The sequence below is a fragment of the Ctenopharyngodon idella genome, chromosome 16 (genome assembly GCF_019924925.1).
Source record: "Ctenopharyngodon idella isolate HZGC_01 chromosome 16, HZGC01, whole genome shotgun sequence".
NCBI lineage: Eukaryota > Metazoa > Chordata > Actinopteri > Cypriniformes > Xenocyprididae > Ctenopharyngodon > Ctenopharyngodon idella.
The window spans coordinates 26,934,411-26,961,336 of NC_067235.1; the positions used below are offsets into that span (position 1 = coordinate 26,934,411).

Below are 26,926 nucleotides of genomic sequence, written 5' to 3' on the forward strand. Positions count from 1 at the left end.
GGGTTTATTGGCGGTTGGCAAACAACTTACTGGTGCATTCCGCCACCAACTGGTATGGAGTGTGGACCAGAATAAATTAGTTTTTCTAAGATATTGAAACAATAGATTATAACACATATATTTTGACTCTTTTCTCAGAATATCTATTAAATCAAAACGTGTTCATCTCTCCTAATTTCCTAATTAAATGTCTTATTTGTTTCATATTTCGGACAATATATCATAACATGTTCTACCGTCTCTTTCTGACCACAGAAATCACATTTCCCTGTGTTATGTTTACCTATTTTAAACAGTGTGTCCAAACCTAAGCCTTGATACTATTATCTCTTCCCTCCTATTCCTCCCTGTATACCTCATTTCTCCCACTTTCCTTTGAATCCTATGAAACTATTGCCCTTTTCTTGTTTCTTCCCATTGCCTTTACCATCTGTCCTTCAATCTCTTTTTAATAATACTCTTGATTTCTGCCCTACTGATACTAAAATCAATGTGATTACTTTTAGTAACTTCCTTTTCTATTTTATCTGCCTTTTAATTTTCTTTAACTCCGTTATGTGCTGGTATCCACAAAAATACCACCATAAGCCCCATTATTTTAATTCTATATAGTGTTTCTCTTATCTCTATTAAAATATCTGGTCTGCTGTTTGAATTATTGTACTGTAAACTGGTTAACGATTAGCTTGAATCTGAACAAATGATTGCTCTTAGTGGCCTTGCATCCTCTATGCACTGTCAGTTTGTAGTCCCCAAACCCGGAAGAGAAAAAGTAGAGTCAAACCATGGGTTCCCTCTAGCGGTGGGGATTTTGAATAATCTTAGTGATTCGAATCTTTTGAATCGGTTCAACACAACGATTCATTGACTGATTCATTCAGTCATTCTTTCTGCGTGTTACATAGGTGGCGACACGAGAGTGCATGATTGGACGTAACGAGTCTTTGAATAATTCCAGCTATTTAAAAAAGTGCTTATTATCATTTGTTAAATTAAGATGATTATTCCAATAAGTGCAATTTAAGCATTTCCTAGCAAGCAGCAAGCAGGAAATGCTTCCTAGCAAGCAGGAAATTCTTTAAAAAACAAAAAAACAAAACTGCATTTCTCCTCTTCTCTACCTGCTTCATAACCTAGCTATCAAGTAGCCTAAACCTGGCATTGTATATTACGAATATTTTTGGCTCCTGATCTAATTGCTTTTCTAGTCGCTTTGGATAAAAGTATCCGGAAAATGCATAAATGTAGTATTTATTATTATTATTATTGTCAACTGCTGGACATGCCAACGTTGTCCAAATTGATTTAATATTGTTTTTTTAATTTAGCGCATATTTACTTATTTAATAAACAAACAAATAAACAAATAAATTCATTCATTCATTCATTCTGTAAAATTAATTTGGGCGAAAACAATGCTGCATAGGCCTATCCACTGCTGAAGACCCCTGACCTAGTTTATTCACAAAAAAAAAAAAAAAAAAAAAAGTGTTGCTGCAAATATTGTTCGCAGTACACACTGTGCCCATCCCTTCAGTAGATTAAACCAATGAAATGCCCTCACTCAAATGCTATTTGAGTGCGTATGAGCCCTATGGACCAATTTTATAGCTTACTTTTTTTCTTTTTAACGATTTATCCTTTTTGACGGAAATACGTGACTGAATAATGATATCTTTCATTTTTGCTTAAACAATAGACTACTATAAAAATTACTTGAGCTTGCACATTGACTATTTTCTTTTTAATAAAACAGAAGGAGAGACATTTAACCTGTTGTTTACACTTGCTTCGTGTTTTGTTAGCTATGAATAAAACAGTAGCCTATTATAGACTATAAGTTTTTGTTTTATGTACGTAATTTAATTACAAGTAGTTTCCTTGTCAATAATGTCCATAAGCGCCCGGAAAAGTCCATGAATGAGTTCATATTCCTGTTTAATCGCCGTTTCTGAATGTAGAAAACAGGTCAAGGGCGCGCGCTGAGAGAACCAGGTGCGGGCGCTCTCGTGGACGACAAACCACATGATACAGCAGCCATCAGATCGCGGAAGTGCGACTTTTTTTGGACCGTGGAAAAGGGGGGTAGACTGGGTGAGGAAAGGAAGGCAGAGCCGAAAAGAAAAGTTTCATGACTTATTCGTACTTCGACGTGTAGAAGAGCATGGCGAGACCAGTTCCTGTCCCGTATCTGGATTGACTTTGTTCCTCAAATGTGATATTTTTAGGAGTTAATCTGAAAAGTGCTTAGGAGAGCAGGACCGGAATCGAGGGGCCGAAAGGAAGCGAGCGGGTAAGTTCAGGCAAAAGTTGACCACAGTCATGACTGTATTTTACTGGACAGGAATCCATACTGCTCCATACGGGAACGTGCTCGAATGCTTGTGTCTGGTGAAATCAAGCAGTTTCGACTTGTTACAGCGCAGGGTTTGAGTCAGACTTGACGCTTTACTTTTGTTTTAGCTATTTAAAACATCGCCCCTTCTACAGTCTGTACTGACATTTTTTGTCATTGAGGAAATTTTTTGTCTCATTATTACCCAACGTGCTTACTGTAAGACCACTTGAGAGCTTTTCAATAATCGAGATTAGTTGTAATTTCTTTCAAGGCAAAGTAGGCTAAGTTGTATCCTTACTTGAAATAAAATACTTTTAAGTACTTAATTTTGCCTTTTATGCGTATTATGTTTTAAAAATCGACCGATATTGTTTTTTGTGACTTAGATTACTCTGGTATTCAGTATCCAACAACAACAACAATAATAATAATAATAATAGTAATAATATATATTTTTTTATTTTAACACCAAAGTTTTTACGACTTTTGGACTGTCTAATTGTTAAAAATAATTACAAGGGTCATTTTACCTAAGAAAAGCGATGTATTAACAAGTTTCCTAAGCTAAACAACGTATTGACCAGCAAATGGCATCATTATAAAAAGAAGAAAAGTGAATATCTAAAATATTGATCAAACCTGTCTACCTCTGTTAGGTTGTATTGTTACAGTGACACAAATATAAATAATCTCTTGTTGTGAAAAGCAGTTGTCCTGAACATTAGGGCCGTTTATCATGGACTGATCTCACCAGCTGCGAATCCTACACCAGCATGAGCTCTTATCTGCTGCATGAGCAGCTGTCGCAGACATTTGGAGCAACTGAATAATGATTCAGTCCAACACAAGGGACGATACTATGTATTCCTATCAGATTCAGATATCTGACTGTGACATAAGACCGAAAACTGTACATGGAATCTAGATTGTGCAGTAATTTATGAAACAATGGCTGTGATGTCAGTCTCAGGAAACTGAGTCAGTAGTTTTGTCACTGATGGAATTGTATTTGAGTCTTGACTGCCTCTATTTCATCTTACATGAGTATAGACAGGCCAGCTGGCCCAGTTCCATCATATTTTGCTTCATGTCCTTGTGCATAACTTAGGAAGAGTTCTTTGAGCCTTTACTTTTTACAGTCTGTTTTGGGCTTCAGTGAGAGAAGATGTGGGATAGTTAATTTTCTGATCGTTATTATGAACTTATTAGTCAGATTAGTAAATTTCTTCAAAATCAGAACCAGTTGATTTTGTTTTCCCCTTTTTAGATCAAGATATCTGTAGCAGGATGAATGACGGTGGTGTCATGACAGAGCCAAACAGGATTTATGATGAACTGACAGGCTTGCTTTATAGTAACTCTCTCTTTTTCTCTTTTCTTCTAAGTAGATATGTTATCAGGTTGCCTGCAGATGACACTAACTGGTGAAGGAAGCACTAGATAGCTCACAATTCCACCTGATTAGAAGCAGGAGGAACAGGCCGACAGTGAATATTATTACTGCTAAATTGATTCTTGAGACGGCCTGATATCACAGTGACACACACCTGCTCAATCTCAGATGAAAAACTCTCTGCTCAGAAAAAAGCTATTTTTGTTTCTGAGGCGTATCGATCTGGCTCAGAGCCGATCTGTCAAAACAGAGTAGACTTGTATTTTCTCTTTTGAGGCCTCCGATAAACTTCTTCCTCTTTCTAAATTTGTGAACTTTAGTTGGAAGTCTTCCAAAAGATTGAGCCAAACACATGAGAAATTTGCTTATGAAATAAATACATATTGAATGATGTTTGCCCAGTGAATTGCATTGATGAAGTGAGAGCAGGCCAGATTAAACGGGACTCTTTATGTAAGAATGTATTTATGAACAATTCGTTCTGTTTGTGTTTCATAACTAATCCCCATTGTGTGTTTGTTTTTTAGTGATGTTTTTGATGTTTTCCACTGTCTGACTTCCTCTAATTTATATCAAGTTTAGAAATACGCCACTTTGAGCTACTGTCCCAAACTTCCCATCTATTCTCTGAGGAGCACTCGACAGGATATCATGTTCCTGTGCTATCGGAGAGTAGTTTATGTTTTCAATGGCCCAGATGTCGCATATGTTTGCTAGACAACAGAGAAATATAGTTTGTCTGGTCAAGTTGACTGCTTAAATTTGTGCTGTCGTTCTAGTCCTTTACCCTGGGCAGGATGTCAAATGGGTTTTTCCATGGGTTTCAGATTCAGCTGTGGCATATCTGAAGGAGTATTCACCACTTTCAGTGACTGCTAAAGGCGGTGGCTTTGTCCCAGCCTGCCCTCCGTCTCCTGTCATAAGGCTTCTGTGTTGTGATCCTGAAGGTTTCTTTATGAAGATACCTTTGTGCAGATGGTTAGTGAGAACTTTGGCCAGATCTAGAACATCTGGAGGCAGTGATGTGTAGGTGGTCAACTCTTGAGTCAACAGGATGTTGATTTGGTTTGCAACAAAGCGAGTAGTTCAGCTGCGCATAGAGGAACATGGTCAGGTTCTAAAGCCACATGGATGATAGACCGTGATAATGCTCTATGTGTGGTGTGTAGTTGAAATGTCAAGCAGCGTGCATTGTCTTTTGTTTCTTTCTCTTCCTCTCTTTCACACCACTTGATTGGTGGTAGGGAGGGGGCATTTCCTGTTCAATTCTGACCATGTTTTCTGTTGCCTTCAACACACACACACACACACACATATATACTTGTATATGTAGTTTACGGAGATTCTCCATAGGCGTAATGGCTTTTATACTGCATTTTTTTTAATTAAAAAAAAAAGCACTGTTTTTTTTAAGCCATTCGGTTTACGAGGACACAGGAAGTTGTAGTACCCATGTCATAATACACATTTGTGTCCTCATAAACCATATATACAAGAACACCCACCCACCCACTAGGGGTGGGACGGTTCGCTGTAAAAAATCGAACCGTTCGGTCTTCCACCCACGGTTCAGCACGCGCTTGCACCGCGGTTCATCCCAAATCTGACGACGCATCTATAATATGGTTTGTTGAAAACAACGTGCAAAACAGACAGACGGATTCGGCTAATGTATGTTTCAGTCAATGGATATGCATTCTAGTTTCCCAATTTCTGTACCTGAAAGCTGTTAGATACCTGAAAAACATGTAAAGCATTGTTCATGTTATTTGTATCTTAGCTCTCATGTATTTATTTGTGCTGTTTCTTGTAGTTAGATTATTTGTTTTTATTTTCTTTATCTTTATTTGACAATTGTCCTATTTTTTTACAGAACATAGCACATACCGAACTGTAACGAAACCGTGATACAAACCGAACCGTGAGAAATCTGAACCGTCCCACCCCTACCACACACACACACACACACACACATACACACACACACAGGCTAGCTATGTTTCCATCCAAGTTGTAAACTTAATTTATGCTAAAATTCTGGCTGATAATTATTTTTTACATTATGGCTGATAACCCATAAATGGCAGATATTACAGTGATATACTATTTTCTCTAAGTAAATAAAAAATCAAAGACTAAAAAAATAAAATCTAAAATCAGTTGTTTAAAAAACTAAAAAAAACTAAAATTGGGATAGAAGTAAATTTAGGCTATAATGTACAATGTGAAAAATTGATATTAATCTTGATATCTGCTAAAGATTATATTTACCAGTGTTCTTAATTGATTATTAGTGTCTTTTTAAAGATTATCTTTAAGTGAGCGTTAGATGACGGCAAAGGTTATCTAAATGTAAAAATGGAAATGAGCATGTACAATTAAAATCTGATATTGATATTGGCTGATCTTTAAATTGGTTGTTAAATGAGTCTCATACTTTTCTGATGCACATCTAGGAATTTATTCAGTAAATATGCTTTCATTGTAGTTTATGGACAGAATTAATGGACATAATCCACCTCAAGTAAGCATGTAAGTGTTTTCATTCAGCATTTTTGATTCCATATTCTATTTTTTTTAAATGAAAATATTCTAAATATTCCATTTGCATAAAAATATTTGACCCACCCATCTACTGACACAATACAACCACATTCTTTGTTTATGATCCACAAGCAGGTAGTAAAATAGACAAAGGTTCTTTCCAGTCTGTCTGTCTCTCTTCATGTGTGGTACATTAGTTTGCCTGTCTCTTTACAGACCACCTCGTCTCCTCACGTCAACATCCTGTCTCTTATTTGACATGTTTTGTCATGGGGGTAGTGACAATATTGTCAGGTTTTTGCTAAAATTCACCAACTGTGAAATTTCACTCCAGAAAGTGAAGACCAACTGTATCTCATCTTACATGGTAGGCCTCTAAAGTCCTTGCAGTGATGTCAGTTTACATAAATTCCCATGATTGATCATTTTTTAAATTAACAATCAATTTCTTCAAAAAAAAAAAAAAAAAAAAAAAAATCAAAACCAACTTCTTAAAGTTGAAGCGGGGGGTGCTACTAAGTTATCACATCACTTAACAACCACTTGCTTAACCAACACAAAAAATAGGTGTCATTTTAAAACTTAGTAAATATATAGGGAATATGACCATCACTTTTAACACACATTAAATGTGCTCAATTTTCATAGTGTGAATAACTGCTAAAATAACTGCTAAAATAATGACTGTACATGAAAATGTACATAACAGATAAACTTGGGTCATATATCGCTGAAAGGCCTCAAGTAGCAGATTACATATTTGTTTCAGTTAGTGACCAAAATATACCAAGTATTTGTATGAAAAAATGCCGCTATACACGTTTTGTGCCACTTTTTTGTTTGTAACTTTACTTCACCAAACATTAGTAAACCATAATAGATTAAATATCTTTATTTAGAGCAGGTGGTCTCGAATGAGCCCAAACATAACATAAGACAATGCGTAGATCATGGAATGACATGCTACTTGGCTAAACCTATAGGACTTCCAGGATCCGATAGCATCACGATCATGGTTATTTATATAATTCATATAATGCCATATAGGGATGCACCGATACCGGTATCGGCCCGATACCAAGCTCATGTACTTGTACTCGTACTCGTAAAAATACCCCCGATACCAAAGACCAAAGAAATACCTCACGTGACATAACTGACAGAATTTTCCGTGCACAGAGACACCGGCGGCAGCAGCAGAAATAATATCAGCCTCAGGGGTGTGGAAATACTTCAAAAATAATGATGACCTCTAACCTCTCACGCGCTCTCTTTCTCTTTCTTGCGCGTGATCCCAGTTCTCTCAGACAGCGCGCAATCAGTTCTCCTTGCGCCTGAATGGTCAAATGCACACATAGTTGTCAAAATGTCCATGGTGTGGAGTATCTCAGGTGGGTGAAAACAGGATATGTTTTAGTATATTTCATCCATGGATTCGGTCTTAAAGGGACAGTAGCCTGTTAATGTTAATAAAACAACAAAAGATATTAAATAAATGTATACATAGTAAATAAACATACTGTATCTGAAAAACAAGTTTATTTAATTCGTATCTCTATAGTATTTGTTGTATTGTTAGTCATTTGTTTGTAAATTTCTTTTTATATAACAATTGTATATATTGGTAATTATGCCCTTTGAAGGTTATTGGACACTGCGAAATTTTTGTTCTTTAAGTTTGTGACAAGCATAAAAATAAAAATTATTACTTTTTTAATTGGAGTAATAATAAAGAAGCTGTCCTACATTCATTAGTCTCACTGTGTTGTGCTTGGAAAACTGCCACATCACCAAAAAAAAAAAAAAGAAATTAATAAACGTATAGGCATCAGTATCGGTATCAGCGAGTACCAGAAAAAAAATATCAGTACTCGTACTCTGTCCTTAAAAAATGGTATCTGTGCATCCCTAATGCCATATTATACATCTTCTGAAACCCTACAATTTGCTGATAATCTTCCCATCTGACACAGCTCTCAAACATTTTATGAAAGAAAGAAAATAATACCAGTTCAGAACGACATGAGGGTGAATCAATGATGACGATGTTCATTTTTACGTAAACTATCTCTTTAAAATTCACCCTGAAAGTTTGGGTGTGTGAGGAGTGTTACGTGACCTCTGACCTCTTCCTGTGGTGAAACCTTCTCTAATATCACACATATCTTGCTCAGTCCTGATGAGCTGTTTGTGGTTTCTGTAAACTTTTTACCCCCAAGGATGCTACGGCCTTTTGACCAAATGGTCTCGCTCTGAGTAAACCCACACGTGGCATACCGACTGCGAGAGACACACAAGCTGTTTCTCAAATCCTGCACTTGTGTCCCTGACGCCTAGGCATTTGGAAATGTGAGCATGCAAATGTTTTCCCTAGTTGAGATTTTGACAGTGATCCAGGGATGATTATGAGTTAAAATGCTGGAGACTTTGACCTACTTTGCAAAATCAGTCAATACAAATACAAATCATGTATTTTGTTGCTCGTTTAAGCATGTGATTGGTCTAAGGTCAATCCCAGATTTGTTCTATTGTAGTGCCACATTTTTTCTGCTTGTAATGTCGCACATTATTAAAACATACTTTGGTGTACTTATTCTTTTAAGCTTTCCTAAACTGTATAAACTGTGTACTCAAGATGTTGTGCTGGTCGCTCAGGATTTGCACACATTTTAATGAAAGGTGAAGTGTTGTAGAAAGAAACCCTGGGACTTTTGCTTTCATATGTGCATGGGAAAACTACAAATTCACCATCATTCAAATGTTTGGGGTCAATATATATATATATATATTTTTTTTTTTTAAAGAAATTAATACTTTTATTCGACAAAGGACACAAGTGACACATTTATAGTGTTACAAAAGATTTGTTTCAAATAAATGTGATTCTTTTGAGCTTTCTATTAATCAAAGAATCCTAAAAATATCAGGTTTCCACAAAAAATATTAATCAGCACAACTGTTTTCAACATGAGCTATGTTTCCATCCAAAGTTGCGAATTTAACTTATGCGCAATATTGCATAAAACATTTGCGAATAAAGCACCGTTTCCATCCAGTGAGTCAAAGAGAACAAAATCATCACTTCCTGATAAACTGGTGCTAAATATTACTAAGAAACGTAGAAGACGCCACTGTATATAGTAATTTTCATATAATAAATTAACGAAATGCAATAAATGTGTTATCTTGCTTTCAGAGGCGGATGCTGTTGTTTGGAAACGCAGTCATGTAAGACAGTTCTGGGAGGAATTATACCGAACCACATTGACGACAGACTTCTGAATGACCAAAACAGCATTTCACATGCTTTGCAACAAGATTTTTCCACTGGTTAGTACAGTTATGCCGTCCCATCGCACAAAGTCACATGATTTTTTTTATGCGCATCGAGGAATTTATTCGGTAAATGTCTTTCCATTGTAGTTCATGCGCATGTTTTCTTATTGGATAGAAAATTTATCCGACTCAAACGAGCACATACGTTTTTTTTATGCGCATTTTTAGAATTTATGCACATCTTGGCGTTTCCATCCAGCAGTTTTCGATGCGATATCCCAAAATGCGCATAAAAATAGGTGGATAGAAACATAGCTATTGATAATAATATGAAATGTTTCTTGAGGAACAAATCGGCATAGAATGATTTCTGAAGGATCATGTGACATTGAAGACTGGAGTAATGATGCTGAAAATTCAGCTTTGCCATCACAGGAGTAAATTAATTTTACATTTGTACATACAGTTGTTTAAAATTGTAATATTTTACAATATTACTGTTTTTACTGTATTTTAATAAATGCAGTAAAATTGGTGAGCATAAGAGACTTCTTGCTGACCCAAACTTTTGCATAGGTAGTGTACATAGTAGAGGTCAACTTATGAATTTAGAGGATAACTAAGGTAAGAAAACAGGCTGATAACCAGCTGTTAGTTTGAATCAATAATATGACTGAAAAGTTTGCATGCTGACATTACCGTTTCTGATACATCTAGTTTTCCTGTTCACATACAAACATTTCTTGTGAAAGACATGAAATTATCTTTTTGTTTTTTTGCAAATGTCACTTACGGGCTGCGTAGTATATCAGGAAACCCTGTTTTGTTCCTTTGTTTGATCACAGCGGTTTCTTTAAGGAAGAGTGCAGAAAGAACAAGAGATGTATTGTGACCTAGCAGTTTATATGTACTCTTTAAGACTGGCTAAATGGAACAGCGAGTTGTTGTTAATTTCTTTAGATTTTGAGATCTATTTTCTGCTGCAAGAGAGAGTGGAAGTTGGTGTTCGAGGAAGCGGCAACTCTATGCATTACTTGGAAAAGAGAGAAGAAGTGAGAGAGACCTAAAATAGATGGCTCCCACTTTTGTAGTCTAGAAGTCTGAGTGAATGCTAATCTAATGTCCACTCAGAAAAGCCAATGCAATGACAGATTGATGATAAATGTACAGTATTTATCTCGGTAATCGTGTCAGTGTGTGACAGCGAAAAACAGGGAGCTATTGTGTGTTTTCTGGGATTGCTAATAGTTCTGGTATGCTCTTAGAGTAGTATTTCACATCACTTTTGCTGTCTTTGCAGTGCACAGAACATGTGTGTGTTTGTGTGTTTGTATGTGAAAGATGGGCTTTTCGTATGCATTCCTGAGAGAATCAAAGGTCTCATAAGACCAACATGAAACCACATGTAAAAGTTCTCTGGGGCCTTTTATGTTGTTTTCCTGCTTCACTTGAAAACCTGCTGTTTCTTAGGTTTTTTTTACTGCTGTGAAGATTTGCATGAGATTCCCACTCTTCCCGTGATCCCGCAGAGGTCACACCTTGGTCAGAGGACTCAGGTTCTGTCTGTGTATGTAAACAGCTGTGAGTCAGACAGAAAGTGGCATTACTTGCATCTCCAGGCCTTTACCTAATCTTTTATGACTAAGACATGTGGTTTCAGGGCTGCTAAGTCTGAAACATTGCGCTTCAGTGTAGTTCAGCTCAGTCCTCCGGTCAACCCTGTTATTATGGACTGCGCAGAAAAAACTCAGGCTATGTTGAGCCTCTGTCCACTCCCAGAAAGAGAAGTGCAAACACGTACACCTTCTCCTAATATCAACAATCCACCTCGGGCTAATGCAGAACTGTGTACCACTGGGACTGGGAAGACAAGTTGCTTGTCACTGCAGTGTTATTATAGTTTTAAATTTAGAATTTCTGTTTTATTTTTAGGTTTAGTGGGTTTTTTGTGTGTTTTTCAGTTTATTTTGATTGATGCAATTTAAGTGTAGCGTCATTAAATTTCTCAGGGCTACATTGGTACTTTTTATGTTTAAAGCTGCAGTATGAATGATTTGACTCTCTAGTGATTGAGGCGTTAAAGGGATAGCTCACCCAAAAATTAAAATTTTGTCATCATTTACTCACCCTCATGTTGTTCCAGACCTGTATGAGTTTCTTCTTCTGTCCCTTTAAACTACAAGTTTCTTGCGGAGGAACATTGTTTTGGTGATTACGTGAGTTGGGCTCTTCTTGGTCTCTTACAGGACATGATTTTTCAGAGCAAATATCACTAATGATGCCAAAACTAACCAAAACAAAGACATAACATAAAAATAATAGACAAATACCTGTAAATCATGTCTTTTAAGGCGGTGTCTTCCATTGTTTTTTGAAAACTGTGAAATCTGACCCAACAGCTCAAATTAAATCATCATTATAAGCTTACCGTTATGAATTACTGTTGTCAGTAATTAGTTCATTTTTAGACAAATAAATTTATTTTCTGCGCAGCTTTAATGAAAGCAAGTTATGAAATTTGAAACTTTTACAATATTTTGCTTTTCAAAAAATAAAACTAAAATTAATTTGTGGCCATTTTTATTCTACTTAGTCAAGAAAATGTGTTTTAGTTTGGCTTCAGTTTTTCCAATTCATTTTTGTTTTCAGTTAAAGGGGTGGTTCACTGCGATTTCACTTTTTTAACTTCAGTTAGTGTGTAATGTTGCTGTTAGAGCATAAACAACATCTGCAAAGTTACGACACTCAAAGTTCAATGCAAAGCGAGATATTTTCTTTTAATGAATTCTCTGTTTAAGGACTACAAGACACGGCTAGTAGGGACTGGTTGGTGACATCACTAACCCTAAAATTTACTTAAACCCTGCCCACGAGAACACGCAACAAAGGGGTGAGGTCATGTTATTGCATTACAGAACATAACACAAATGCAATAGCATGTCATAAAAGCAAGATGACAACATAAGTTATAACCGTAATTAAACTAAACTATACCTGTTCAATCTTCATGCAGCATATCTCTGGCTCTGTAGGATCTTACAACAGATCCCACAGGAGCGATTAATAGATTATCATGACAGAATATGCTAATCAATGACTTTAAGATAGTTAACTCCACATCAGCTACATAAACTCATAAACTAACCACATCCTGTTGCATTCTACATGTTGTCACTCCATCATTGACCGACTCCGTTTTGAACATAAAAGGCATTTTCAGACATGTTCGGTGAGTCTGCGTGAGGTAATCGGCGCTGCTGCTAACACTATGTGCTAACATGAACTCTTGAAACTCCGCCCTCTTCTTGAGCACAGCAGCTCATTTGCATTTAAAGGGACACACACACACTGGAAACTTGTCACATCACACCTGGTTAGGAACAGTGTAAACTTTACCTAAAAAAATAAATAAAATAAAACCTTGATCGGTTACTTTTCATATTAGTCAGTCTAAGTTGGTGTTTTCTAGAATAAGTAGCAATATGAACCAAACTAGACGCTGACCAGAAGTCTCTGTGATACTAATCCTGCTCTGATTACAGTAGTATGCAGAATATAATATAAAAAAAAAGTACCAATCCAATATTTTTTGTATAAATTTTCTGTACACTAATTAAGAACTTTAAATTATTGTGGTAATATGAGTCTGCTGCCTTTCATCCTCTGCCCACATCTTCAATCTGCTAGAGTGTGAATGTGGGTTCGAAGTGCACCCACAATGCTTTTTGAGATCTGTGCGCTCTGCAGAGCATCATTCATAAGCAAAGAGTGCATTGTTACCAAAGTAACACAAAGTGTTCCAGAAGAGTTGCTATTGGTTACTGAACGCAGGAACAATTCTATTCTGGGTGGCTGCTTTAAGAATGTTACCTGCTCTGACCAACTCCCAGCAGGCTGGAACATGTGCGTTCTGTCACCGATTCAATCTGCGCATGTTGGAGACACAAGCAAGCTACAGCATACATGCCCATTACCCGTCCTGCCTGGTCATTCCGGTCATTCCTTTCATTCCATGGTTTGTCTGAGCACGACCGCAGACATTCTTTAATGCGCCTTTCTCTTTTTTGGGGTATATTTTAATCTTGAATGCACATGCATGCGTGCACAATCAAACAATATCAGTTGTAGCCAGATGTACTTGTGAATTGGCTCAAATGAATTGGGTTTACAGCCATGTGATTGTTTTTCTCCCAGGTGCTACGAAGAAGAGGGACTAATTAAGAAAATCGATTGTCATAATCCTCGGTTGAATCATGCAAAAACGCATACCTGACACAATTGAATGTTTTTATGCCAATTAAGCCTTCCTTTAGTTCTTTTGTATGATTATGGCTCTCAGGCTAATCAAAGGCTTGCTGTGATTGGTGGCTTTGCTGATGTGTCATGTGATTTCGTGTGAACATGCTAATATACGTTTACATGCACTTTCTAGGAAAAGTGACACACAAAAGAGTGTTTTCCGATGGAGTATGTGGTAAGCGTTCCCAAACACACCTGCACGTACATATCCTGAGGCATGGAGGCTGGTCATACATTACCAAAAAACCTGACCTGAACCATTTCGTCCACCTCTGAGTTCGTGTTGAAGCCACTTGGTTAACTTATAAACCTTGCCGTATGCTGTTACTCAGTCAGAGACCCAACCGACAGGAATTAAACCCTTTATAATTGGAGTTTTTTGTCATCAAACATTTAGGTAAAATTACATTTATTTGTTGGGTGTGTATTTTGATTAACTAGTTGTATTACAAGCCTCGTGCTGAATAATGCTGCACTTTTGCTGTGTATGTAGTCAATTATTGTATTAAGAGTTAAAATAGGCTTTGGTTATTTCAATCTATGAGTCTGTTCTTTGCAGTTACATGGCAACAAAAGTTAGTTTAGCAGTTTTAGTACAGTGAGCCGGGTCAGAAGAGAACATCTAGTGCCGTCTATGAATATCTTTTACTGCATTCCACACATGCACGCGCACTGTGCTTTATACACAACGTTATGTTTCTGCAGGGAGTTGAAAATGTAGGTCATTAGATTTACCATAATGCCTGGCTCTGCATTGCTCTGTTAGCTCACTTCCTGTCCTTCCGTTCTGAGATGCTCGAAAGTGTGTGGGTCTCTAAGAGGTGAAACACTGTCATGTTGTCATTAATGAGAATCATCAGCCTCTATGCCAAGGGATGCACTCCCAACATGCACCAGGTGATGGGATGGGTGTCTGGATCTTCACTTTCCCACAAGTGTACTCGCCTATTCTTTTCCTACTTATTCTTTCTGAGGTGTGGATTTGCTTTTTCATTTCATCTGAATGTGTTAGAGATCTTGGGTCATGGCACCAGAATTGTAAAGTAAAGCGGGAGTTTGTTTGTTCCTCAAGCATGGTTTTACTGTATTTCTTATCTGCTGTGGGTTCCTCTTGGGTTCCTTTTGGGATAGATCTTTTCATTTTCTTATTTTTGGATGCTTGCATATGAATCAAAAATCTTGATATTGCACATTGTGTTTATTGTGGTTCTTGTTTATCTCTTCAATTTAAAATTTGCAGCTCTCACAGGGCTCAACAATAAGATTTTTTTTTTTTTGCTGAACTCACTACAAGTTTATATATATTAAACCTAGTGTCAGGAAAAAATATTTGGAAAGAATTGAGAGATTTAATAATTAACTTTTTTGCTAGAAAATTGTCATATAGTGCAAAACATGATTTGTTTGTAATTTTCAACCATTTAACTCATCACATTTATTGACAATATTGACAAGTATTATGTTATGGTTCATAATTGATAAATGGCTGATATTACAGTTTTGTTGTATTTTGTCTAAATAAACTAAAAAATAAAGCACTAAAAACTAAAAGCATTTTTTTAATTTAGTCATCACAGCATTATAATGTACAGTAGGGCTGCACGATATATCATTTTAGCAATGAATAATAGTCACATCGCAGGATGTTTGATGTCGAGTATAGGGATCGTTAATCCGTACAGACCAGACACCACGGTTCAAAACGGACGTGATTCTCGGATTAAATGCAAAGTTTGACCATCATACAATGAAAGTTTAGATAATGGAAACGGTAAATTAAATAACCTTTTAAAGGGTTCACCCAAAAATGAAAATTCTGTCATTAATTACTCACCCTCATGTGGTTCTAAACCCATAAGACTTTCGTTCATCTTCAGAACAAAGTTGAAGATATTTTGAATTAAATCTGAGAGCTTTCTGTCCCTCCACAGACAGCTACGCAACTACCACTTTGACTCTTCAAAAAGCTCATAAAGAGATCGTAAAACTAATTCATATGAATTAAGTGGTTTAGTCCAAATTTTCTGAAGAGACATGATCGCTTGATGAACAGATTTATCATCATTAAGATTCATCAACGCACACATCAGTTATGGTAAACGGAAGCTCAAGCATGATTGCTTGACGTGCGAGAACCAATGAGGTTCATTCTCGTGTGTTAAGCAGCATGTTTGAGCTTCCGCAAGAACCAATGAGGTTTGTTCTCACGCATCAAGCAGGTTCGGTTGAGCTTCTGTTTATGTTTGCTGATCAATATTTATATGTGAATAAAAGCCTCAATTCAACCTGTTCATCATATAAAGCGATCGAGTCTCTTAGAAAATTTGGACTAAATGGCTCGATTTATATGGATTAGTTTTACGATCTGTTTGAAGCAACAAAGTGGTAGTTGCGTGGACTGTCAATGGAGGGACAGAAATCTCTCTTTATTTGTGTTCTGAAGATGAACGAAACTCTTATGGGTTTGGAAAAACATGAGGGTGAGTAATTGATTTTTCATTTTTGGGTGAACTCTTTAAATTACTAAAAAAATAAAAAATAATCCAATATCGACTGATACTAATAAAGAAATAATTTGTAATATTGGCTGATAACTGATATAGTATCGATATATTGTAAAAGGATATCCTAAAGGGATAGTTCACCCCAAAATGAAAATTTTGTCATCATTTACTCACCCTCAAGTTGTTCCAAACCTGTATAAATTTATTTGTTCTGCTGAACACAGAGGAAGATATTTGGAAGAATGTTTGTAATTGACTACTATAGTAGGAAAAAAAATGTTAGTCAATGGGGGGCAAGATCTGCTTGGTTACAAACATTCTTCCAATATCTTCCTTTTTGTACAGCAGAACAAATAAATTTATACAGGTTTGGAACAACTTGAGGGTGAGTAAATTATGACAGAATTTTCATTTTGGGGTGAACTATCCCTTAACTCTCACCAATAATTGTTTAAAATTGTCTACATTTTATGAATAAAAAATCTATGTTGGCATCTAAATAACTTTACCTTGGTGACCTATTTACATCAGCACAAGAACAGTTTCCAAAGCATAAATCATGCACATCACCAATAAACATAAGATGTATTGGCTAGAGAGGACAAGAGACAGTTCTGTCAGTTGGCCCATAACACTTTCATCAGCCTTATTATTGAGCCCTGTCATGTTTGTTTGTCTGTTGTCTTCAAATTTAAAAGTGTGTAATTGAATCTGTTGTCTTTTTGAAGTGATCATGTTTGTTTACCCTGTTGTCTGCATTAATTCATTTCTTGTGATTGTCTAGCTGTGTCTCTTTCCTATATGTGTGTTTTGCATACTCTCTCGTTCTCTCTCTCCCTCCCCCTCCGCCTGTCTGCTCTGAGTGTGTGTGCTCGCCAGACATGCCCATGCCCTGGAGCCAAGGACCATGATGCAACCGTGTTTAAGCTCGAATATTCCCTCCCTCCAGACGTTTCTGACGGACATTTCAGCACAGTGAAGTGACAGGGAAGAAGCAGCAGGAAAAAAATGAATCGATGCACCTTTGCAGCATTCACAGTCCCCTGTGTCCTTAGAAAGCAAGAAAGCGAACAGAGTGCACTCTGGGATTTGTAGTTCAGCTGACTCTTCCCCCATAACCCTGAATTCAGGTCACTCGACTGAATGAATAACAAATCAACACTCTAGTTATTTACACACTTTGATTAGACGCTTATTGCCAGGTTGGTCTGAACCTGTAAGCGCGAATGCTAAGATAACCTTGAGGATGCACCAGATGACCTGCATTTTGTTTTTGCATTGGTTTATTGATGTGGTTGAAGTTGGCTCACCCAAAATTTGAAATTCTGTCATCATTTACTCACCCTCATGTCATTCCAAATGAATTTTGGAAAACATATCAGTGTTTTTGTTTTTCACACAATGAAAGTCAGTGGGGTCCAATGTTGTATTGTTTTGGACCTCACTGACTTTGATTGTATGGACAAAAACAATTCTTCAAAATATCTTTTTTCTATGTGTCCACAGAAGAAAGATAGCCATACAAGTTTGCAATGACCTGAGGGTGAGTAAATAATGACAGAGTTTTCATTTTGGTGATAAAGTGTCAGCAAGACAGGAAAAAATTGTGTGGAAGATTATGGAATATCATTAAGTAGTAAGTCATTAACTCGCTTGATCTTAAGTTACCATGGGAGGAGCGTTGAGGGCAGACTTCATGCTCCTCATCCGCTTTTTCCCTCCATCCATGGATGAGCTTTCTCTCTCTCTCTCTCTCTCTCTCTCTCTCTGTCTCAGCCCCCATCATAATTGTGTGCATTAGAGAGAGAGGTGCTCGGCTGCTTGTGCATGCATGCACACTCTCATAAATGCATAAATGACTGATGCTGCAAGGAGAGAGAGAGGAAGGGAGGGAGGGGGCAGGAGTGCAAAGGGAATCAGCACTAGCATCAGTGAGAGAGAGAGTGAGAGCGATAGACCAGACAGGGAGGAGAGGAGAATAGAGGACAGTCGGCTGCATCGCTCCTCACACACAGACGGAGGTGGAGAGAGGAGAGGATGAGAGACTGTGGGGGAAGGAGAGGACAAAAGAAGACCGCTGTGCCATTCATCACGGCGTTCCACAGAAGTGAGGCTGGACACGACTCATGCTGAACGAGGGAACCGGCGTGACTTTGTGATTTTGAAGAGAACCGAAGAAGCGGATAAGAGAAAAGAGCGTGTTTTTGTCTTTCAGGGAGGGGACTGAGCCAGAAAGCGAGTGAGGGAGAAAGAGGAGAAGGAAGAGGATTGTCTGGCACTGTTTAAATATTAACGTGATTATGATTTGTACATGAAGGTTGTTCGGTTTTACCTAAAATGTGGCTCTCTCACTCTCTTTTTTAAATTCAAGGACTTGGGAGATAAAATATTACTTTTTCTTTTTGTAACAACTACACAGTGAGGACAAAAAAAGCTCTTTAAAGCTCCTTAAATTCTTTCACTTTGACTTTTTTGGATGGCAGCCTACAAACTCTTGTATTTCTAATGTATATAGTGCTGTTTGTTATTGAACCAATGTTTTTGGTGTTACTTAAGAGTTATGCAGACAAAAAAAAATCAGGTTTTTTATGCAAAACATTTAGATGTCTTTATTTGTAGTGTATAAAAAGGTGCTTTTGAATATATAGATAGATATTTCATAGATATCAGGATGACTTTTTAGTGTTTGCTAGTTCTGCTGTCTTTAGCCCAGAAGCGTGCACGAGTCTGTTTTAAGTGTGTGTGTGTGTGTGTGTGTACTCTTGAGCAATATTTGATTTCCTCATTGGAATGGCGCCACAACTGCGCTGTGTGCACATTCGGATGTGCGTCTGGTTCATTCTGCTTTCTGGTGTCAAAACCAATCACTGTTAAGGTGTTGGTGGCTGCAGCGGCTGAACTTTCCCACCCTGTGCCAGCGCTCGCTGCAGAACATTGATTCTCGCTGGCTTTGAGCTCTCGTGATTGGACGGGGAGAGAGCCGACAGGTTTTGTGTTGGCGAAACTTGTTGGCATTTGTTTGGGTTCTGTCATGACTCTGTCTCGCACGGTTTTTCCTCAGTCTGTTACCATGGCAACAGCTTCATTGGCATGTTAAGTTTTCACGCTTTGTCTTTTGTAACTTCAGTGCAAGTGTGTTGCAGTGTCCCAAGTTACGCTTTAAACTGGACTTTAAGTTCAATCTCGCCAGTGTTAGGAAAGAGTCGTGCCTTCAGACCTTACGAGGGTTCAAGGTGCTTTCTCTGAAACTTTTTTTGTTCATTCAGTCGATCTCTAAATCAGAGTTGCCATATCCAACATTGGCTTTTTTCCACTGACCATCAATATCATTGAATTATGATGTTTATTAAAGATGGTGTAGTTAAACTCAGGTTTTTCCATCTGTGTTGGAGCTCAACTGCACTATTTCAACATCCGATTTACCTTTATGAATAATGTGATCCAAAACAGCTAATCTCAATGTCTTAAAGACATGTTAGCTACACCTGTGATTGACAATAGTCTATGTGGCTGGTTTACTTCAGACGAACAGGAACCTCTCAACCTTTAGATACAATTCAGCGACTCGTTCACTCATGTTTACTGGATTCTGAAACAAATCATCATATCAATACAGGGATTTTGCCATATTCCTATAACCGACAGGTGCTACACCCAAGCTAGGTTACCATTGTGTGTTAAACTGATACTGATATTATTTAAATGTTTTTATTTATGGTCTGCTTCTTGATTTCTACTTCTCTGTACAGGTTCTCCTAAACACTGTGCTACTTCTGTGCCATGTTGTGTTGACGTCAATAAAGTTCATGAGCAACTCTGAAATACAGTCAAGTCTAGGACACTTCTGTGTAAGTGCACAGTAAAAAAAAAAGAGCAACGCTGTTTGGATACAGTGAACTCTGCAGTGCTAAAGTACTGATTCAGTGCCATGTTGTGATACAGTTTACGAACTTGCAGCGCAGGCTCATATCGTATTGTGCTTTGTCAATCGTGTCCGAGCCGTTCTTTTTATAGGTGCTCTATGAGAAATTTCACTGCAAGAATGGCCCAATAGCACCGCTAACGTGATTTCTTGTAGATGCAGTGCAGTTCAGTGCACATAAATCCCCTGGGTCCTTCTGGTCTTGTGTAACTCCAGTTGAGATAATAGGAACGCCTCGTTGTCTTTGACTGCCAGTCACATCTGTTGGAACAACTTGAAATGTTTCACAATTGTTCATGCACATCTGAGGCAAGACAGTCTCTCCTTTTGCAGCCCTGAGGCTTTGTGGTCACACACTGGTGCTAAAAAGAAAAAAAACATCATAAACACCTGAAGGGGCAAAGCAAGCCACGACAATAGAAGCTCAAATTGTTTTTGTGGTTGCTTATGTAAAATATATGCAGTGAAAACCATTGTAAATAGAACAAGACTGGATTTGGCCCTAGTCGGCTGGACTTGGCTACTAGCTGGTGTAGAAACTGTTAATGGTCTATAAATGCTAATCATTTGTGAGGTTTAGAGTTACCCTGGTCTGTTTGCTCAGAACTGTTGGAGGTTACAAGACTGTTGCCTCTCTATCAGAGGTTTTCAAAGTGCTTTACACTGGGGAAGTGCATTGGTGCGGTTAAATTCGGTGTTTGACTTTGCTAAATGACATTTAGAGGGTAGGTTTTCACTCAGGAAGCAGATCTATAAAGAGCTGCTCCATCCAAGACTGTTTGCCTGATTTTGAGGTGTCATTTAGGCTAATGAGCGACTGATTGATTTTCCAGTTAGCATCTAATGAGCATATCTCTGGAGGCGGTACTTCAGATTTGGCCAATCGGGTCTCATTATCATCACCCTGACATTGCTGGAACGTGCTTGTTTTAGGAACATCATAGTTCCTTTGCAGCTGGATTGTCACACTTTAACTTCTTCACAGATAACACCAAACAATCAGTGGTTCTCTAAATGGTGCTCGAACCCATGTTGTCTTCTATACAGCCATATTTAACTTTGACTTAACTGTTTCAGGGTTTTCCGAGTCTAGTTTGTCCTTTTCTAAATCACATTTCTACAGGCTGTTGTTTATCAGGGTTAATTATCCGTGTATAATATAAAATTTGTTGTAGGTTTTTTTCTGGGTTTTTTCGATTCAGTGAATTATTGCGATTAATTTCAGATTGCAAAGAGGCTCAGGTGTTTTTTTAAGGAATAAAGGAGTAGCAGGACAGCCTGGAGAACGGGAAAGAAGACGAGGGAGGGGGCGTGGGGGAGAGAGAGATAATCTGGAAGAAGAGAGCGAGTGTGTTGGAGAGGGAGAGAGAGCTGGAGAGGCAGAAGCTGGAGGAGGAGAGGAGGAACGCTGTGGGATACACGGTGTGGAGGCTGAGGGAGGGATTCCAGGAGAGGAAGGATAGAGAGGAGGATAGACTCAAAGAGACGAGCGCAGAGGGCGCAAAAGCAGAGCAGCCTGAGGTGATCTGGAAAAAACGAGAGGAAGAGGAGGAGAAAGATAGGGATAGAGCTCGGCTTGGCGACAGATGTCCCAAAATCATCTGGAGGAGGAGGGAAAGGGAGTGACGGGAAAAGATGGGTATGTGTCAGCGCCAGGCGCTCTTAGATGTGTGACAGGAAGTGAGGTGGCAGATTTAGATTTACGGTACAAGTAAGCCTGCGTGTACTCAGACTTCATGTAATCTAGGTGCTAGATAGCGCACATCAAACTTTTTAGGCCCTCTTTTACTGTATGAAATTAAGTGTTGAATTTAAACCTGGCCTAAAATAACGTGTATAGTATCATATTAATATATTTATATACTTTTATGATTCTTGAACCCCATAAAAATCATCATTATTAAGGTACAGAGTAAATCAGGCTACTTTGTAATTTTACTTAATACATTTTAATGTTGAAAGAAAAATGAAACATTTAACTGCACTTTAGCTTAATGTTGTATGCATATTTAAATCTTTTCACAAAAATAAGATAGTTTTAAATCACGCTGTAATTAGCGGACATCCTAGGGGTCACGCACCCACTGTTGAAGATCTCTGGTGTACTTTTTTTTAACACCTGGGCTAAATTAAGTTTTTAAACCAAACGAAGGAGATTATGTTGATCGGTGTCGGTCTAATAATCACTGAGCGAAGCAGTTTGAATCATCATTAAATGATCCACATTCACTGGATCAGTTTTTCAGCATTTTCCATCCATCTCTTCCCGCTCTCTTCCTCTCTCACTCTATTGATCCGTCTGTCTGACGGAAGCCTCCTCTCTCAAAGTCTCAGCTGCAGCTAATAGGCTTTTTATGGGACTCTGTCAGACAAGAGCTTGTAGAGTGGAGCCCGGCACATGCAAAGACAATGAACACACACATAAACACGATTGCGTGCATATAAAACACAACAGTACTCTTTCACACATATATCGAGAGGGAGTGTGTCTAAGGCACTTATAAATATACCAATTACTACATGACAATCATACTATATTTAGTGATTTATAGTGTCCTAGGAAGCTCTATGCAGACTTGAGATCTGATGCAAAACCTTCTACACGCTGTGTATGACAACAACAGAAAACGTTACTTTTTTGCATCTGTCTTTTCGTCTCTTTTCACATCCTGTTTTTGATACTTTCCGGACTGAACAGTCAGCACACTGTCATCTCTCTGGTGCGATGATGAAGGAATTGGTGGATGCAGGGAAAAAGAGGACTATAAAAGACCAGGGAAGACAAGTTATCGATTGCGATAGAGCAACGTGGAAAGATATTTAAGGACGTTAAGTGGACACTGAGACGGCTGAGACATCATGGAGCTCGTCCCCAAAACCAAATACACGCCCTTTAGGAGCGACTCCTTCAGCTCAACAGACGAGACGGCGTCCAATCCTTCCCTCCCTTCTTCTGCTCCTCTCACTCCTCTCACCCCTCCTGGCATCCCTCCTTCTCTCTCCTCATCCTCCCTCACCCCCATTCTCCCTCCTTCGTCTCCACGGCAGGCTGAGAACAGCCCCACCACCCTCTGCTCCTTCTTCCCCAAGATGGGAGCCCTGCGGCTGGGCGTGTCTTCCACTCTGCTCCCAGGCCTGAAGGCCTCCAGCAGGCCGGCGAGCATGCCAGGCGGTCAGGGAGGTTTGGGAGAGTCTCCGGAAGACACTAGGACCTCCGCCGCCAGCTCTTCTCTTCCTCCTCCTCTTCCTCTCCTTTCTCTAACAGCCCCATCTCCTCCTCCTCGTCCCCCACAGGATATGAACCGGCTGGGCGGGGCCTCGCGGAGGGCCCGTGTGGAAGGGGGCCAGCTCGGCGGAGATGAGTGGACACGGCACGGCTCCTTCGTCAACAAGCCGACCCGAGGTTGGCTGCACTCGGACAATGTGGTCAGCACCAGTGGGGTCTCTTACACTGTCAGGGTAAGATGCATGTATGGGTCTGTCCGTCCAGTTATCTGTCCTCTTCCAACCTCTGCTTTCTTTTCTGGTTGGGTTTCCCTTTTTTTCCTCTTTCCATTGATTTAATTAGTGGTGCTTTTACTTGAATAAACTCCTAACCTTAAGTATTAAGCTTTGCATAATTCATAAGAATACTGTTTGTGCTACAGATACAATATTTACCTTAACTTGAGGAGAGGTGTAGTGTCACAAGTGGTTGATAATAAAACGGGCAAAGAAATCTCATAGGCTTGCAGTCATATCATAGGCTACATTCACACTGCAAGTGCTTAAAGGGTTAGTTTACCCAAAAATGAAAATTCTGTCATTAATTACTCACCCTCATGTCGCTCCACACCCGCAAGACCTTTGTTCATCTTCAGAACACAAATTAAGATATTTTTGATGAAATCTGAGAGGTATATGACTCGTACATAGACACTAATATAACCACCACTTTCAAGGTCCAGAAAGGTACTAAAGACTTCGTTAAAACAGTCGACGTGACTGCAGTGGTTCAACCATAATTTGTCATTCTTGTACGTTGTTTACGTCCAGCACTTCCAGGTTCTACATCCGAATGCCGGCTCGGTATTGGCCGAAGCTGATCACGTGAGCAGCACGACGCATGTGTGTGATGCTGATGCCAATACTGAGCCAGCGTTCAGACGTAGAACCTGGAAGCGCTAGACGTAAAAAACGTATGAGAATGACACAGAAGAAAAGATATTGTTGAATAAATTCGTTTTTTTTGTTTTGTTTTTGCGCACAAAAAGTATTTTCGTTGCTTCATAAAATTAAGGTTGAACCACTGCAGTCACGTCGACCAATTTAACGATGTCTTTAATACCTTTCTGGACCTTGAAAGTGGTTGTTAAATTGCTGTCTATTGAGGAGTCATACAGCTATCAGATTTCATCAAAAATATCTTAATTTGTGTTCTGAAGATGAACGAAGGTCTTACGGGTGTGGAACGACATGAGGGTGAATAATTAATGACAGAATTTTTGGGTGAACTAACCCTTTAAAAAACCCTTTCATTTGTAAGTAAACATGGAGGCTACCAAAGTCGGTGTTAGAAGACGATTTCAGACACATCCCAGAACATCCTAGTATTGTGGTGGTGAGATTTGCATAGGCGAATGGTACTTGTATTTTCTTAAGAAAATGTAAAAATATTGTTATACTATTACTATTGTACTGTTAAAATTATTATTTAATAATAATCCATTCCTCCTCCTCCTCCTCCTACTACTACTACTACTACTACTACTACTAATAATAATAATAACAATAATAATATTAATTTATTAAAGCAACTATGAATGTAAAGTGGACTGATCAATTAATAGAAAATTATAAAAAATAAATAATTTAGAAAAATAAAGTTAAACACATTTTTTTATTTATTTTTTTATTTATTTAACTTTTATTTTACACTTTTTGGTCACTGAAAGAAGCCTAACTTGTTTTTTTTTAATGATCATACAGAAGTGTGAAAATCCTTAAGAGTTTGGGCAAAACATTAATTTGAAGACAATAGGCATTTCTGATTTGATTGTAGTTTTTGCACTTTGTCTTTGGAAATTTATTATTATTATTATTTTGCCTTGATGTTTAAACAGCATTGTTTTTTTGTTGTTTTTTTAAATAACGTAGCCCTAATTTTGACATAAAGTTTGGTTAACAGCTTGGAGTTCTGTTGATTTTCAGTTCTTTCAGTGAAACAGTCCATTTAATATGCTTAGTGGATTGTGTTTTCTTTAATGTGTGGCATTTTCAGATGAATCCAAAGTCTACGGGCAGGAACTACATTGAGAACTGCTTTATTTGATTAGTGCTTCGTTATTAGAGCATCAGTTCTCATAAAATGCACACACACACACACGTACACACTTAACCACATGCACTGCAGATGTGTGGCCAACTCAATAATCTTGACACAAGGCAACTGTGCAACACTCAGCTGCATTCTGTGCTTTGAATTGTGGTTGGAGGTCTCTCACAGGAAGTGCATTAAGTGAAGGTTTTGTCTTCTTTGTCTTTGCTGCAGTATATGGGCTGTGTGGAGGTGCTGCAGTCGATGAGAGCACTGGACTTCAACACGAGAACTCAGGTTACCAGGTAACACACGCACACACATTCACTCTCGCCTTGCACTTCCTCTCATATTCGCTCAAATTTCCAGTGGATGTATATTCACAGCGTCCCACAGGAGTGATTTAGGCGTACATTCTCCTCATATCCTAATGCACATGTGCAGGAACATACACTCTCTCGCACTGGTCTGGTTAAAAGCCCCTCCTCTAATGAAAAATTCATGTTCCTCTCTCAAAGAGTGTGACAGAAAGAGAACGCAAGAGAGGAATGCTAAATAATGACCATACACAGTCATTTTTTTTATTCTCACAACCATTTGGTTTCTTCCATTCTCACATTTTTTTTGAATAATCTGCATGTATGTATATGGGTACACATATGAAGGGTCATGAAAGTGTTTAATAGTTGTTATCTGTAGAACTATGAGACTGTATGTGTATATATACGACATATACATGACATATATGCCGTATTAAACCACATTAGTAGCTAGTGCAACACGTTCCACAATGAAATTTTGTGCTTTTTTATGGGAGTAAGATATCAGGGAAGAAGGAGGCGTTATAATAGCAGCAGCCCTGCTGTGTAACCACAAAGTCTTTTAATAGAATCCTCTGGAACCCTCATGGTTTCCTCCCTTCTCTCTGTGTTTGCGTGTGCGTTTGCGCTGCTGTTTGTTAATGGACGTAACACACATTTGCTTCTCAATATTGACAGTAGCAGCTGCTCGATAAACTGTTTTCATGCATAATCCTCGATTCTCGCTGGAGGGTGAAATGCATTCAAGGAAAAAGCATTAAGAGGGTGTCTATAAGTTATTGTAGTTTTGAAAAGTAACTAATTTTTGTTTATTTATTTTTTCATATTTTAAATGCAATTTTCACCTAGTTGTAATTTTAATTGTAGTTATATATTTATTTATTTTTCAAAAATACACATTAAAAAAAATGGTTTGTTTGCTTACCGATATTACACTTTTGTGTCTGACTTGATAGGTTATGGTCAATAACCAAAAAAGAACCAGTTTAATAATTTTATACTAATTTTTCGGTTGTTAATATTAGTTAATGTAT

At 38.2% G+C, this 26,926-nt stretch overlaps 1 protein-coding gene across 5 annotated transcripts in view; it reads left to right on the forward strand.

Annotated features, from left to right (window-relative positions):
* The first annotated feature begins 2,035 nt into the window (after positions 1-2,035).
* shc1 (SHC (Src homology 2 domain containing) transforming protein 1) overlaps positions 2,036-26,926 on the forward strand; it is a 42,772-nt gene continuing 17,881 nt past the window's right edge. Inside the window, exons 1-4 of one of the 5 annotated variants that reach the window (XM_051866760.1) lie at positions 2,039-2,293; positions 9,472-9,605; positions 23,571-23,735; positions 25,807-25,877. In XM_051866760.1, the coding sequence (XP_051722720.1) occupies positions 9,558-9,605; positions 23,571-23,735; positions 25,807-25,877 (284 nt within the window). In that variant the 5' untranslated portion in view covers positions 2,039-2,293; positions 9,472-9,557. Of the gene's footprint in view, positions 2,294-9,471; positions 9,606-13,983; positions 14,026-22,974; positions 23,736-25,806; positions 25,878-26,926 lie in introns of those variants that run through there. The other 4 variants (XM_051866761.1, XM_051866758.1, XM_051866763.1 and 1 more) reach the window with 4 other exon arrangements.